Source organism: Lissotriton helveticus, chromosome 5_1, assembly GCF_964261635.1.
Source record: "Lissotriton helveticus chromosome 5_1, aLisHel1.1, whole genome shotgun sequence".
Taxonomy (NCBI): Eukaryota; Metazoa; Chordata; class Amphibia; order Caudata; family Salamandridae; genus Lissotriton; species Lissotriton helveticus.
Window position 1 is genome coordinate 341297076 of NC_136065.1, and position 14438 is coordinate 341311513.

Genomic DNA, 14438 nt, shown 5'->3' on the forward strand with positions numbered 1-14438 from the left:
TAACTTTTGAACTTGTGTGCTGACGGCGGTGCTTGTGATCCTACAAAGTTTAAAGTGGGTGGAGTATTCAATGAGAATTCGATTAACGAAACATAAAGATATATGGTCCAAATTTGATAATTATATTCCAATGTAACTACAGCCTTTATGGCCATTTCTTGCAAAAAACATCTTTTTATGAATGCACTCACTTACAGAGTACTTCTGAATCTATATTTTCAATTGATCTAACAGTGCTCATGAATAGTTTTCATAATTTAAAAAAAAGCCCTTTAATCACTATGACATTATAGTGACATTAGCACAGAGTGTGGTGCAATTCGATTCTTGTTTACTCCTCCCTTGTATCCTCCTTGTGGTAGGGAATGCCATATAAGCGCAAGATTCAAAAAGATCAAGGCAGCTTACCTGCTGTGAATTACGATGCTGTCTTGGTACAGTCTGTCGTACATACAGATCTTCAAATCAATGTTTGACCTTGACACCCACACTGGCACATCCATGGAAATCCCAAGGACTTTAATAGGAATCTAGAATAAGAATAACAAATAAGTAGCACCTTGAGCCATTAATTAAGCAAACTGTTTCCACAACACCTCTTGTAGAGAAGAAAATTAAATTACATTTTTAAGGTCACTACACTTAGTGCAGCTGTGCTAAAGGATTCATTATTTTATAGATTATTATTTCTGTAGAATTAGCAAAATGAAAAAGTTTAAGATTCTTTAATGATCTTCACTGGCATTTCAAGAAAACATTTAAGCTTTATCACTGATTATGCAGGACAAAAACATAAATGAAGCTCTAGCCAAACAGTTCTTTATTGGCTTTTGTTCTCCTCCTAATATGGGCCCTCTTCCTCATGGCTTTCTGGGGAGGATGCAGGCAGGGCAGCACTGACTTTACACAGCTAGACACTTCTTTGCAGGCAAGACTTCTGTTTTCCAGAGGTTGCCTTTCTTGTGGTGATATGGCAGTACAGATATACAACAACTTGCCCGTAACATTACAAATAAAGTTTCCTCTCCTGCTCAGACTCCTTTTCCTCTCCAACAAGCTCTATACTACCACCTTTGAGTTAAGCCTGGACAAAATTGTAATTACACGAGAGTCATCGGAGTAATTTTGCATTCCATGTGCATTGCATGTGACACTAAATGATCGAAAATCAAGCAATTATGCCACTTGTCTACACTAGAGTAATTTGGGTGGAAAGTGTCTACTGTGAGAGCACAGGAACAGAGCACGAGTGGCTGCTGCTGGTTGTGTTCTGTTGCATTTAGAGCTATTTATTTAAAGCAAAATGCATCCTTTGGTCCATTTTGAATGCAAGGATGCATTTTGAGCTAAGAATATAGCACCACGCACTGGGGCATGCCCCTCTTGTAATTTTGTTTAATCTTGCTCAATTTTCCTGTAATTTCACATAATTACCCTACTGCCAAGTACATGAGTTACACACACCCCTACTTGGAGAACAAGGCTAGGTCCCAGTCCACAAACATGCCCTTATTGGCCTCTCTTGCATGCCACCAGGCCAACTAGAGGGTGTTGTGGTGACTGTTTAAGTCTATAGCAATTATACAACGAATGCCAACCCTTTTTACCTAATGTATACATGGGTCATTAGTTAATTTACGGTGTTATGAAAAATATCAAAGCTAAGAGGGTGGCTTTAGAGGTATACACCACATTATTCAGTTCAGTACTTATAGTTATGAGGATAGGAAAACTAGATTCTGTGTCTTTGTAGGTGTATTCACCTATATATGATGGCTTAAAATGTACATGCTTTGGATAAAATGGTTATCTAAAGGATTGATGGAACAATATAAGTCTTTGTTGAATTTAAGCAGAACCTGTTGAGATCTGCGTTTTACATATTGAATTTCCATCCTACTATTTTATGTATCAGTAAACAAAAAAGTTTCCAGATTAAAAGGTAAGTGATTTGTACCGTTGATAGCTGGCCTTGTTCAGCTCCACCTGGCATTGGTGGCATTGTCCATGCCTAAAGTGATGTGCACGCTTCCTAAATATGAGTCTACCCAGAGCAATGACGTCAGTTTCTTTTTGAGATTTTCCATGCCAGAAGTGTGGAGGCATGAAGAGCACTGACTACTGGTGTGTCAAACAGGGCCCTTAAAAGGGTAACAGCCCTTCACTCTGAATCAGTTCGCAGAGCAGGGAGGATGGGTCGGTTGGTAAGGAATCTGCAACTAGATAGAGTCTCTACCAGATAAGACGTTACGAAAAGTAAGTAACTTGTTGATCTGATAGAGACTTCTAGCCGCAGATTCCTTACCTTAGAAAAGATACCCAAGCAATACCTCCCCAGAGGCGAGGCTGCGACACAGATTATACTAGAAAGTCCTGGAGGTCTGAACAGGCAAAATGCCCATCTCGACGGACCTGACTGACAAGGTAGGAGTGCTTAGAAAACTGTGCACGGAGGTCCACGTTGCTACCTAACAGATATCCAGGATGGGTACCCCGCTAGCTAATGCAGTGGTCGCAGCCTTGACTCTGGTAGAATGAGCTTGCAAATCTCCAGGAGGTTGCTTTTTAAGCAATGCGTAGCAGAATGTGATGCAGAGCACTATCCATAGTGAGATGGTCCATTTCTGCACTGCCTTTTCTTTTTTGGCTTCGATGTACCCCACAAAGAGTTGATCATCCACCAGGAACTCTTTTGTATGGTCAAGGTAGAATGACAATACTCTTTTTGGGTTCAGGTGATGGAGTCTCTCCTCTTCTTTAGAGGGTTGAGGTGGAGCATAAAAGGTAGACAGGGTGATGGACTGGCCTACATGAAAAGGAGTGTCCACCTTCAATAAGAAGAATGATCTAGTCCGAAGAACCAGCTTGTCTTTCAGGATGTTAAGGTACGGAGGCTGAGATGACAATGCCTGTAGCTCACTGACCCTCTTGGAAAATGTAATGTCTACTAGAATGGCCGTTTTTATAGTAAGGGGCCTGATAAGGCAGCTGTGTAATGGCTCAAAAAGAGTGCAAATCAGAAATGTTTGGACTAAATTGAGGTCTCACTAAGGCATAATGAAAACCCTATGTACAAGAGTGGACTTCAACAAGGATGGCTGATCTGGCAAGAGCAGAAATGCCGACATGGCAGAAAGATTGCCTTTTAAGGTGCCCAAAGCAGAGTCCTGCTGGGCTAGAGTAGGAATAAAGAAAATAACCTGGAAAGAGGGTGTAGATAGGGGTCAACGTATTTATCTGTACATTATGTCATGAACTTGCTCCACCGGAAGGCATACAGAATCTTGGTGGAGGGATGCCTGGTTGCCAAGATAACATTACAGATTTCGGGCAGAAGATTGAAAGTTATCAACTATCTTCACTCAATCTGCACACATGAAGGCAAAGAGTTGTATGGTTCGGATACAGAACCCTGGTCTATTGTCTGGGTGGTGTGGAGTGGAAAAACGATGGATTTGGGCCCAGATCTTTGGACTGGGGTGAATGTGTGACATTGATCCACATTCTGTCCATCATTGTTGTGTTTGCAACAGAAGATCACCCCAAAGAGGCAGCCTGATCAGAGGACGCATGCTCATGTTCAAAAGCTAGATATACCAGACTCTCCATGCCCCATCCAGAGCCACCAGAGTTTGGCCTGGTTGTTACTGATCTTCTTGAGAACTCTGGGCAGCAGTGGTGTTGAAGGAAAGGTGTACAGGAGGCCTGAGCTTTACTTGAGACAAAAAGCATCTCCAAGCCAACTTGGAAACTCCAGTGCACAAAACTGCTGATATGGAGCGTTCGATAGAGGCAAACAGATCTATCCAAGGCTCTCCCAATTCTTGGAAGAGACCTAACGCCATGTCCAGATGGAGACATCAAGCATGACCTACTAGGCATTGATTACTGAGTTTGTCCGCCGTGGTGTTCAGAGACCCTGCCAGGTGTTGAACCACCAGGGATATGCCCTGATGTTCCAGCCATGTCCAGAGGCACAGAGTCTCTTGAAAGAAAGTCCTCAACCTCACCCTGGCGTGTTTGTTGCAGTACCATATGGCAGTGTTGTTGTCCCTGAACTCCTGCACCAGTGTTCCCTTGATTGAAGGAAGAAGGTCTTCAATGTCAGTCGGATCACTCGGAAATCCAAAAGGTTGATATGGAGTCCGGATTCCACTGGAGACCAGAGTTATCTGATCGCCACCTCTCTCAGATGGCCGCCCAAGCCTGGAAGTGATGCATCTCTCACCACAGTCAGCTCTGGGTAGGGAAGGGGTCTGCCACTGACCAGATCGTGCTTTGTTAGCCACCTCTGTAGGTCTTTTGTGGTTCCCTCTGCAATCTGGACCACGTCAGAGAGATTGTCCTGATGCTTTGCCCATTGGAACTTCAGCTTCCACTGCACAGGCCAAGAGGCACAACAGCCTCAGAGTTAGTCTCAGCGTAATACAGGATATAGGCTGAAACATCTGTATCATTGCTGAATATCCTTGACTCGCCAGTCGGAAAAAAAAAACTACACTGCACTGTGTCCAGAACAGCTCCTATGAAAGGAAGCATTTGAGAGGGAGCCAGTTGTGACTTTGGCACATTGATAGGTAACCCCAGCGACTGCAGAAGGTTTTCGGTAGTCTGGAGGTGGGAGACGACATCCTGGGGCAAGCCTGCGTTCAACAGCTAATTGCCAAGGTAGGGAAAGACTAGAATCCCTGACCCCCACAGATGATTTGCAGCCACCACCATCACTTTGGTAAACACCAGAGAGGCACTGGTAAGGCCGAAGGGGAGCACAGCACAGCAAAGTGAAAGTGTTATTGGCTAACATGGCGAGCTTTCTTTCGGGTCGCTCTCAGGAAGTCCGATTGGGCTCCCATAAATCCATCGCTAGGGAGCTCACCAGGGGTGTGCCACAGGGCTCATGCCTAAGCCCCACATTGTTTAATGTGTACGTGGCCCCCCTGGCTGACTTGGTGAGATCCTTTGGGTTTATACCGGTGTCCTACGCCGACGACACCCAACTTCTGTTCCCTTTTAAGACCTTCTCTCCTGCTTTACAAAGAACTTTCGCAGAAGGCATGAGGGCAGTCTCCAGATGGATGACAAATAACTGCTTACAGTGCAACGTGACCAAAACAGAGGTTGTACTCTATGGGGAAGCAGTAACACTATGGTCCAATGAGTGGTGGCCGCTTGAACTAGGACCTGCCCCTATTCCCAAACAGACCATAAGAAATCTGGGAGTGCTGTTTGATCAGTCTCTGACCTTTAAAGAACACGTCAACCAGGTTGCTGGCACCTGTTTCGGGGTCATTTCTTTGCTGAGAAGGGTGTTTCCTTTTCTCCCAGATCACCACAGAAAGACCTTGGTCCAGGCTCTGATCGTTAGTAGACTGGACTACTGTAATGGCCTTCTTTTGTCAGCTAATGAAGGCCAATTTAACAAACTTCAGGTGGTCCAGAATACGGCCGCGAGGTTAGTCATGAATGCTCCATCTAGGACCCCCTCCCGGCCACTACTGACAGAACTTCACTGGCTGCCAGTGCGACTGCGGACCAAATTCAAAATCCTGTGTACAATTCACAAGTGCCTGATGGGGAAAGGACCGAAATTTCTCACCTCAGCCTTCCTCCCTTATGTTCCTGGACGTTCACTACGATCAAGCAACCTCCAGCTCCTTAAGGTTCCAAAAATTAAAAAAACTCGGCAAGGAGGCAGGGCCTTAGCGTACACAGGGCCTGTTCTTTGGAACACCCTGCCCCTCGCATTAAAACTTAGTACTGATCACCTGTCTTTCCGAAAAACCCTGAAAACGTACCTTTTTTCCAGCATCTAATTCACTCCCCTCCCACCACTCACTATAAATGTCTATGGGCAGAGTAGCTGGTCTCCTTTGTATGGCAAAGCGCGGAGATACCCCTTCGGGGGTCTATTCAGGCGCTATAGAAGCATATAAATAAATAAAAAAATAAAATAAATAAAACCGTGAACCGCAGGTTGTGCAGTGGGCAGGAAGGGAGGGGATGTAAAAATAAGCATCCTGCAAGTCCATTGAAACCATCCAGTCTCCAGGGTCCAGGCCAGACAGGATATGTGCGAGCATGAGCATTTTTAATATATCCTTCTTCAGGAAGAGTTTAAGGCGCAGGTCAAAAATAGTCCTCCCTCCTTCTTGGGCTCCAGATAGTAGCGGGACTAGCAACCACAACCTACTTCTAACGTCTATTGGCCAAGAGAGCAAAGACTTCCTGACATAGTGAGGAGAGGTGGTCCTCTGTCAACTTGTCTTAAGTAGGTGCCATGGGCGGGAGGTGGTTACAAAGGAGAGAGAGTAGCCACTTTGCACAGTGGGATATTATTGACCACCCGTGGTGCAGGTGATGGTGTATCCTGCCCCCCACTGGCTGTCCAGCTGGTCTCAGGACATACTAAAGAAGTTTGGAGGCTGCGGCTGCCAGGGGAGGGTGGTGAGCTAGCTCGACCTCTGGCTGCCTGTCTCATCTAGTCTGTGGGAACCGTGTCCTTGGCCATGAAAAGATTGTGAGGATTACAGGGCGGGGTGGTTGGCGTGGGGCTCTGGAAAGGCTCAAGGACCTGGCTTAGCTCTGCTATCTTTAAAGCACTCAAGCACAGAGTCCGCCTTGCCTCCACCTAACTGAGAGGCATCAAAGGGCATGCTCATGAGCGAGGTTTGGACATCTCCCAGTAAGTCAGTGGTTCGCAGTTAGGCATGGCACCTAAGGGTCACCAACGGGGAAATTGCTCTGCCCAGTAAGTAGGTCGCATCCACTCCACATCGAATGGTGAACCTGGCTGCGTCTCTCCCATCAGAAATTACTTGAAAGAGTATGGCTTGGGCCTCTTCCGAGACAATGGGGAGCACTTGCACAACCGAGTACCAGATGAGAGGCACGTGGTGTTCTACAACCACAGTACCAAGCTGGAGGAAGAGAACACCCTCTTCCAGAAGGTACCCAGCCTTTTGGATTCCCAGCCCGGTGGTGTGGTAGGGAATGCGCCAGGGTGAATTTTGGAGGTGGAGGCCTGTACCACCAAGCTCCAGGGTGGTTTGCAGGGTAAAGAAACTAGGGTCCCCCGGGACAGGCGATGGCTGTGGTCAATTGTCCTGTGCACATGCGCTCCTGTGGAGGGCTTTGACCAGGCTCCAACTAGGACATCAGTATGGGCTTCACTGTGTGAGAATAAAGGTTCAGAGGGGGTAACTCCCGGATGAAGCACCTCCATCAAGACGTTCATCTTGACTGCCACTGAGGGTAGGGTAAGGTCTAGGACCTTAGCCACCCTCCGTACCACCCTTGGCAAATGATGCACCTCCTCCCTAGCCACATTAGGGGAGGAGACAAGGCCAGTATCTGGGGAGGTGTCCAGACCAATGGCTTCCACTAGATCTTCATGCCAGTTGTCCTCAGACAGCTCTACTGACCCTCCCTCATCTCGTCAGATGACTTAGACAGACATGAAGTAGTCGAAGAAGTCTTCGACTTCTTGCTCTTCTTGCATCTGTGGGACATGTCCAACTTCCCTGATGACCACGACTGTGACCACAAGCTCTTGGAGTGGTCCGCGACTGATCCCAGGACCTTCCTCTCGACAGAGATTGTGAATGTCATGGTGTTGCACATTGAGTGCCAATGAGCTTGATGGATTGCTCCTTTAAGGCCTTGGGGAACATGGCGCTGCAATCAATCAAGGTCTTCGCATCATAGTTGCACTCCAAACATCACAGGCACACCAAATGCTGGTACATCACTGATATTTGTCGGTGGCAGGCGCCACACAGCTTGAAACCAGCTTTCCTAGCTGACATGCTTGATGCACCAGGAGACAAGTGTTGATAAACATGTTAACAAAAAGTCGAAAAAAGCTCAGTCAAAAAAGATAAGGGGATAGCTCTTCCCTGATCTGTGCTGACTAGCGCAAAGAAAAAGAACTGACATCAGCGAACTGGAGTGGCGCCTTTATTTTATAGACACCGCGTATGTCACTTCTGGTGAGGACGATGACACGTGGAGCTGAACAATTCCACCTACCAGCCGCAGGCGTACTGTTCACAAATATATTCCAGATCTGAATCGCCTGGGGATTATTTTAAGATAAGGAATCTGCAGCTAGAACGATCTATAACTCTGTGCTGTGCAAAGCAGACAGTGAGCCTTCTGGCTCTGTTACCTGGAAAGCTTTAGAGACATTGATCAAAGGCAGGAAATGGCTGATTAAAGAAACAGTGTCAGAGTCCATTTTTAGGACATGTGACTGTCTCACCCCTATAAAGCTTCATAGGACGAAGTTAAAATTATTTTTTGGGGGGCCAACAGAAGGAGACAGGTACCTTTAGGGTTGGTGGCGATAAGATCTTGTTTACAGTGATGCTCGTTGTACTGCTTCCCGCTTCCTTTAGGGAGCTTGATAACATCACAGAACCTTTCAGCTTACTACCTATGCAAGAGAGCAGCTTAGCGATGTGTTTTGTGCTTAAGGCCCTCCCATAAATTTCCTGTGTGGCACCACAAACTATTTAAATATGTCATTTGGAGGCCGGTGGTTGACAGATAATCTCATGGTACTTAATAATTGTACCATGAGACTGTCCCATATAAAATTTGTTTTGAGAAGAAGCATTTTCCATTAGAGGTTTATAACATAACATAAAATATGCAAAGGGGGGGCATAGGATAATTATTACATCTTTCAGCGATACTGGGCTTCTCAAACACCTCCTACCTTGCTAAAGGTTTGTTAACACATATAAAGACTGAATGGTCCCCTCTCAATACTGATAAGAAGCTGGTGACCCAAACAGTAGAACTTGGGAGACAATGATCTCAACACAAATCATAACTGACATATTCTTCCTATAGTTAATGCAAAGATAGGAACAGTTTGTGTAAAGGGCTATAATGTCTAACTTTCTCTTGATCTAATTGCAGATCCATTTTGAGGCTGGGTGGTCATACTAGGCTCATGACTACTGTATGGTAAATCTTTCAAGTCACAGTTGATCTCAGTTAAGTGCATACGATGTTGGGACAAACATGAAAAATATTGCACACAAGGAATACATCTGAAAAAACTTATCGATGTGCAAAGCTCTGTGTTATGGGTTCCTCCTCAAAGAGCCAGAAAAGTGAAGTGAAGGCTAATAGTCACTTTGGCGCATGTTGTGATTGCAGAGGTCCTTGGTTAGCCTTAAAGTGACAGCGCAGTTTCTCCTCCTTATGTGGCTGTATGCCCAATAAAACATTATTTTTCATATTATTCTGTTTTATAAAAAAGGAGGGAAAGTTGGGTGGAACAAGGCTGTTTCATATACTTTAATCTCATTTTAAAATTTCTAAAGAGGTTTTTCTTAGGGATAAGTCAAGCACAATTCTATTAACAGACAAATATGGAGAGCAAGTGCAGTATTTATGCAAGCATTGTTGTTCTATTTATTTAGATAAACATTTTGGATGTTTTAAAGGTGCAAGGATCTTCCATGAGGAAATATATTTTCAGTGTCCAAGAATTTGATGAAGATACCCATGTTAGCAAACAAATATTAACCTGCTTAGGTCACTTTGCCCCTTTTAAACCCTATTCTAGATAAGATGAACATGAGGGCTGAAATAGAAGTAGGTTAACATTAATCTAGAAATGTATCAGTAACGTTGTGAAGATGTGATGTAAGAAAAGAAGGTAGAGCTTCAAAATGAATGTCCAATTAGAAAAGTTGCAGATTACATTCTATGCTTATGCTTTATGGAAAACTCACAGGTCTGCAGTCAGGATTGTCAAATGTGATCTCAAAGTCATTGACTGCTTTCCCAGGTATGACTGGGGTGAAAATAACATGAAGCTTCACAGTGGCAAAGGGGCCGATGTCGCCTTCACGAACCTAAGGAGAAAAAAAACCAGTTACATTAATAGTGCAAAAACAGTATCACCTTACAAATGAAAATTAATATAATCTACATAATTTGGTTGCGAGTCAGCACAACATTCTGCTAGATTCTGGGTACCTTGGCCACAGGCTCATTGTTCTTCCACAGACAATGGCCAGTATTTCAATAGTGCACATCTGCCGTTGGTACTGCCTTATAATACTGCACCGCTCTGGCATGCTAATAATGGGGTTTGTCTGATATGCCTATTTCAACACAGATCAGGGATCATGTGCGCATATAAGTCTGTTTTCCAGCTGTTCTTTGTGTCTAGCAAGCTCTGATCTTTTGCTTGTTGTGGAGTAAGTTACGCAGTTCTGGATGAGCAGTGTGTTTATTGTGTACCATACTTCCCTAGAAGAAGGGGAACAGTGAAGTTCACAGAATATACCCAGTAAGGGCATAGGTTTTCTCTTAAGGTTTGCAGCAGTGCAATGCCCTAGAGATGAAGGTTTAAGGATTATGTGGAATGGTTCAATGCCCAGTATGATACGACCACAGCTGGTTGGGAATTCCTTCATCAAACATAGGACCGAAAATAAAGATTCTCCAAAACAAGCATTCACTTCAAAGGTATTTCATCTGGCCCCATCCATTCCTCACTCAGATGCCACAGTTGCTGCTGAAGTGCTACCAACAATCCCAGCTCAGTTCCAGAACTGGATCTGAAAACCTAGTATGCCTTGGCCACAATGGGGGTATTGGCTTTCTGCGGAGTCCTTTGGACAGAAGAGTTGGCAGAATGTAAAATACATATTTCCTGACTAATGTACCCCCTGTGTATCTTTTCCTGTTGTCAGTTGAGAGGCAAACTGGGGGCATTAGCGGTGGTCATTTAAAGAAACAAAATATCTATATTAGAAGGAATAGACTACAGGTTAACATGTTTCATGCACCATATGATTTGTATGGGAAGAAACAGACTGCAGGGTAATCTGTTTCATCCACCATAAAATCTATATGAAAAGAAACAGACTGAAGGGTAATCTGTTTCATTCCCCATTTGTGGTAAAACCTCTCAAAATGCCCGCCTGAATAGTGTTTTTGTTTTCATCTAGACAAATGTTCTAAAGGACTACATTGTTTTGAAACTCCAAGGCTCAGAGCTGATTAGCCTAGTTCCACAGAAACTGGAAGCATGTTTCAGCAAATGTTAAAACACAAATTGATGGTGCTGAGCAGGAAGACAATTTTCCCTGAAGAATGGACTGTTGTTTCTGTAATTGTTCAGATCATCCCAGTGAGCTGCCCAGAAATCATATGAGGAGTTGGTCTATACTGTAAATTGGTTAATTGGCGGGACAAAGAACTGACCCATGAGGAGCTGGACAAAAGGAAAGTACACGGTTTAAAATCAATTTTGAGACAAGTGTGTTCAGACGCTGAAACCATCATGCTTATGACTGAAGTCTCAAGAAAAATGTTCGATTGTTTGTTTTAGTGCCCCAACTCTCTCAGGTGTAGGATAGGAGATTCCCAAAGAAGTGCCCAGGAAACCTCCTACAGACTGATGTCTTTGCCAAGGATCTGAGTGAGACTCCTTGATGCCTATGGGATAATCTAAGTTATTAACAGTGCTGCACACTAATTGTAAGTTGTCTTGCCATGTAGTCGGGAGACAATGCTTTTATTTCAGACAGTTATCAAGATATGGATAAATGTGTATGCCCTTTAGGAGTAGATACAGTTCTACACCATAACAGGCAAATTTGGGGTGCACACATTCACCACTGTGGGGTTTATTTGGCAGTTAATACATGTTTATTGGTATCCCAAAGGGATTCAAGGATGTAAAATTGAGAGGACATGCCAGGATCCAAACATGTGAACATGGTGTCAAACTCATTCGCTAAACTGGATAGACACTGAGCCAGGGAGTCCAAGTAGAAAACAATGAGAGCACCCTAATAATCACCCTTCAAGCATACTTGAGGCCAACTGGTATCTGTAATGACAGCCCTCACACTCTGTAGAAAATCTGAGGTATTACTGATAGGAATATGAAAGTAGGCATCTTGGAAGTAGGTAGGTGCTAACTAGTCACTCTATAGGATCAATGGTGTAGCAACATTACCATGAACCCTAATGTCAGCAGGGAAAATGAACCACCCCTCAAGATTCTTGCCCCTTATCTTTCAACCGCACCAATATTCCTTAATCATATTGTAGGGAAGTACCCCCTTTTGGCATGGTTACCCACCACTTTTTGACTGACTCTGATTCGCCTTTGACTAAATATGCATTGTGTTCCTGCTAACCAGGTTCCCAGTGCCTGTGTTCTTTCCCAACCCTGTACCTTTGTTTCCACAATCAACATGCCTATGTCCCAGATATAAACCCCTTGTAAAAGGTCCCAGTGATACCAAGGACATTGTGACCAAGAACATTGTGACCAGAGAGAGCTACAGCAGGTATTGTGCGACACTAAGAGGCCCCTCACCAAACACATGCACACTGCCACTGCAGCCTGCGTGTTTTGGTGCAGACAAAAGTGCAGAGTCAACATGCCACACATCCTTGTGTGCCAGGCTTACCAGCACTGCAAGAGGCATAGGTAAGGCACACCTACAGCAGGCCTTACAGCCCTAAAGCACAAGTTACTTACCTTTGGTAACGATATATCTGTAAGAACCAGTAGTTAGTATTAGATTCCTTACCTTAGAATATCCCCAGACGCAGACTGGATCCGGAAACTTTTGCGTAGCAGTACCCTTGCGCGTCGGTAGACGTCGTCTGCGGCTCCGCGTCCACTGTCGGTGCCGGGATGACGTCGCCGGAGTACTTAGACGCCGCCCTCGCGCGCTGACGTCAGTTCTTATACACAGCTTTTCCACGCCAGAAACGCAGAGCCATGAAAAAAACAATACTGGTGCCAAGAAACTAGGGCCCTGAAAGGAGATGACCTTAACCCTAGATATCGGTTCGCAGAACGGGGAGGATGGGAGGGGCGGTAAGGAATCTAATACTAACTACTGTTTCTTACAGATAGATCGTTACCGAAGGTAAGTAACTTGTGCATCTGAAAGAAACAGGTTAGTATTAGATTCCTTACCTTAGAATAGATACCCCAGCAATACCAACCCCGGTGGTGGGTCTGCAAACCAATAATCACACCAGAAATTCCTGGAGGACGGAACGGCCAAAGAAGCCATCCCTCCGGACTTGGCTGTTCAGGCAGTAGTGTCTTGCGAACGTGTGCAGCGAGGCCCACTTAGCTGCCTGACAGATGTCCTGCAAGGGGACTCCACGGCCCAGGGCAGTAGTAGCCGCCGTGGCCCGAGTGGAATGGGTCCTCAGCCCAACAGGAGGCTCCTTCTTAGCCAAAGAGTAGCATTCCTTGATGCACAACATGACCCACCGTGAGATGATCCGTTTGCGCACCACCCGCCCCTTCTTAGCGCCCACGTAACCAACAAAGAGTTGGTCATTCACCCGGAACTGGCGTGTGCGATCCAAGTAGAAAGAGAGCGCCCGTTTTGGGTTCAGACGGTGGAGCCCCTCTTCCTCTTTCGAGGGATGCGGAGGCGGAAAGAAGGTGGGCAAGGTGATGGACTGCCTTGTGTGGAAGGCTGTGACTACCTTGGACAGGAAAGAGGGTCTTGTCCGCAACACAACCTTGTCTGGATGGACAGAAAGGAAAGGAGGTTTAGAGGAAAGAGCCTGGAGCTCACTCACTCTCCTGGCAGAAGTGATGGCAACCAGGAAGGCAGTCTTAAGTGTAAGAAGACGGAGAGGACAGTTATGAAGCGGCTCAAAAGGAGCGCACATCAGGTAAGTCAGAACCAGGTTCAAGTCCCACTGGGGCATCACGAAAGGAACGGGGGGAACATATGAGTGATGCCCTTCAAGAATCTATTAACAATCGGGGACTTGAACAAAGAAGGCTGATCAGGTAGCCTCAAGAAGACGGAAAGGGCAGAAAGGTAGCCCTTGATAGTGCCCAGAGCAGAGCCCTGCTGGGAAAGAAAAAGAAGGAAGAGGAGAACCTCAGAAAGGGGGGCAGAGAGTGGATCCACAGTCTTTGCTGTGCACCATGCCACAAATCTGTTCCACCTGCAGGCGTATACCGACTTTGCGGAGGGATGCCTGGCTGCCAGAATCACATTACAAACTTCAGGAGGCAAGTCAAATGGCCTCAACTGTCGCCGCTCAATCTCCAAGCATGGAGGTGGAGACTGGACAGGTTCGGGTGGAGGACCGTCCCCTGCTGCTGCGACAGAAGGTCCTCCTGAAGAGGCAGACGAATTGGGTAATCGAGAGACATGCTGAGTAGCTCTGGATACCAATATCTTCTTGCCCAGTCCGGAGCCACAAGGATAACTTGGGCCCGGTCGTGCCTGATCTTCTTCAGCACTCTGGGCAGAAGTGGTTTAGGCGGAAAGGCGTACAATAGACTGCAGCTCCACTCGCGACGAAAAGCGTCTCCGAGCGAGTGCCGCCTTGGAAATTCCAACGAGCAGAACTGATAACATTGCGCGTTCTCTTCTGTGGCGAATAGATCTAACCAAGGCTCTCCCCAC

General features: G+C 45.6%; 1 protein-coding gene across 1 annotated transcript in view; it reads right to left on the reverse strand.

Moving 5' to 3' along the window:
* CFAP74 (cilia and flagella associated protein 74) overlaps positions 1–14438 on the reverse strand; it is a 1328338-nt gene that overhangs the window by 749736 nt on the left and 564164 nt on the right. The window contains exons 21-22 of the mRNA XM_078642456.1: positions 9750–9872; positions 409–530 (exon numbers count right to left, since the gene is read on the reverse strand). Of these exons, the coding sequence (XP_078498582.1) occupies positions 409–530; positions 9750–9872 (245 nt within the window). The remainder of the gene's footprint in view (positions 1–408; positions 531–9749; positions 9873–14438) is intronic.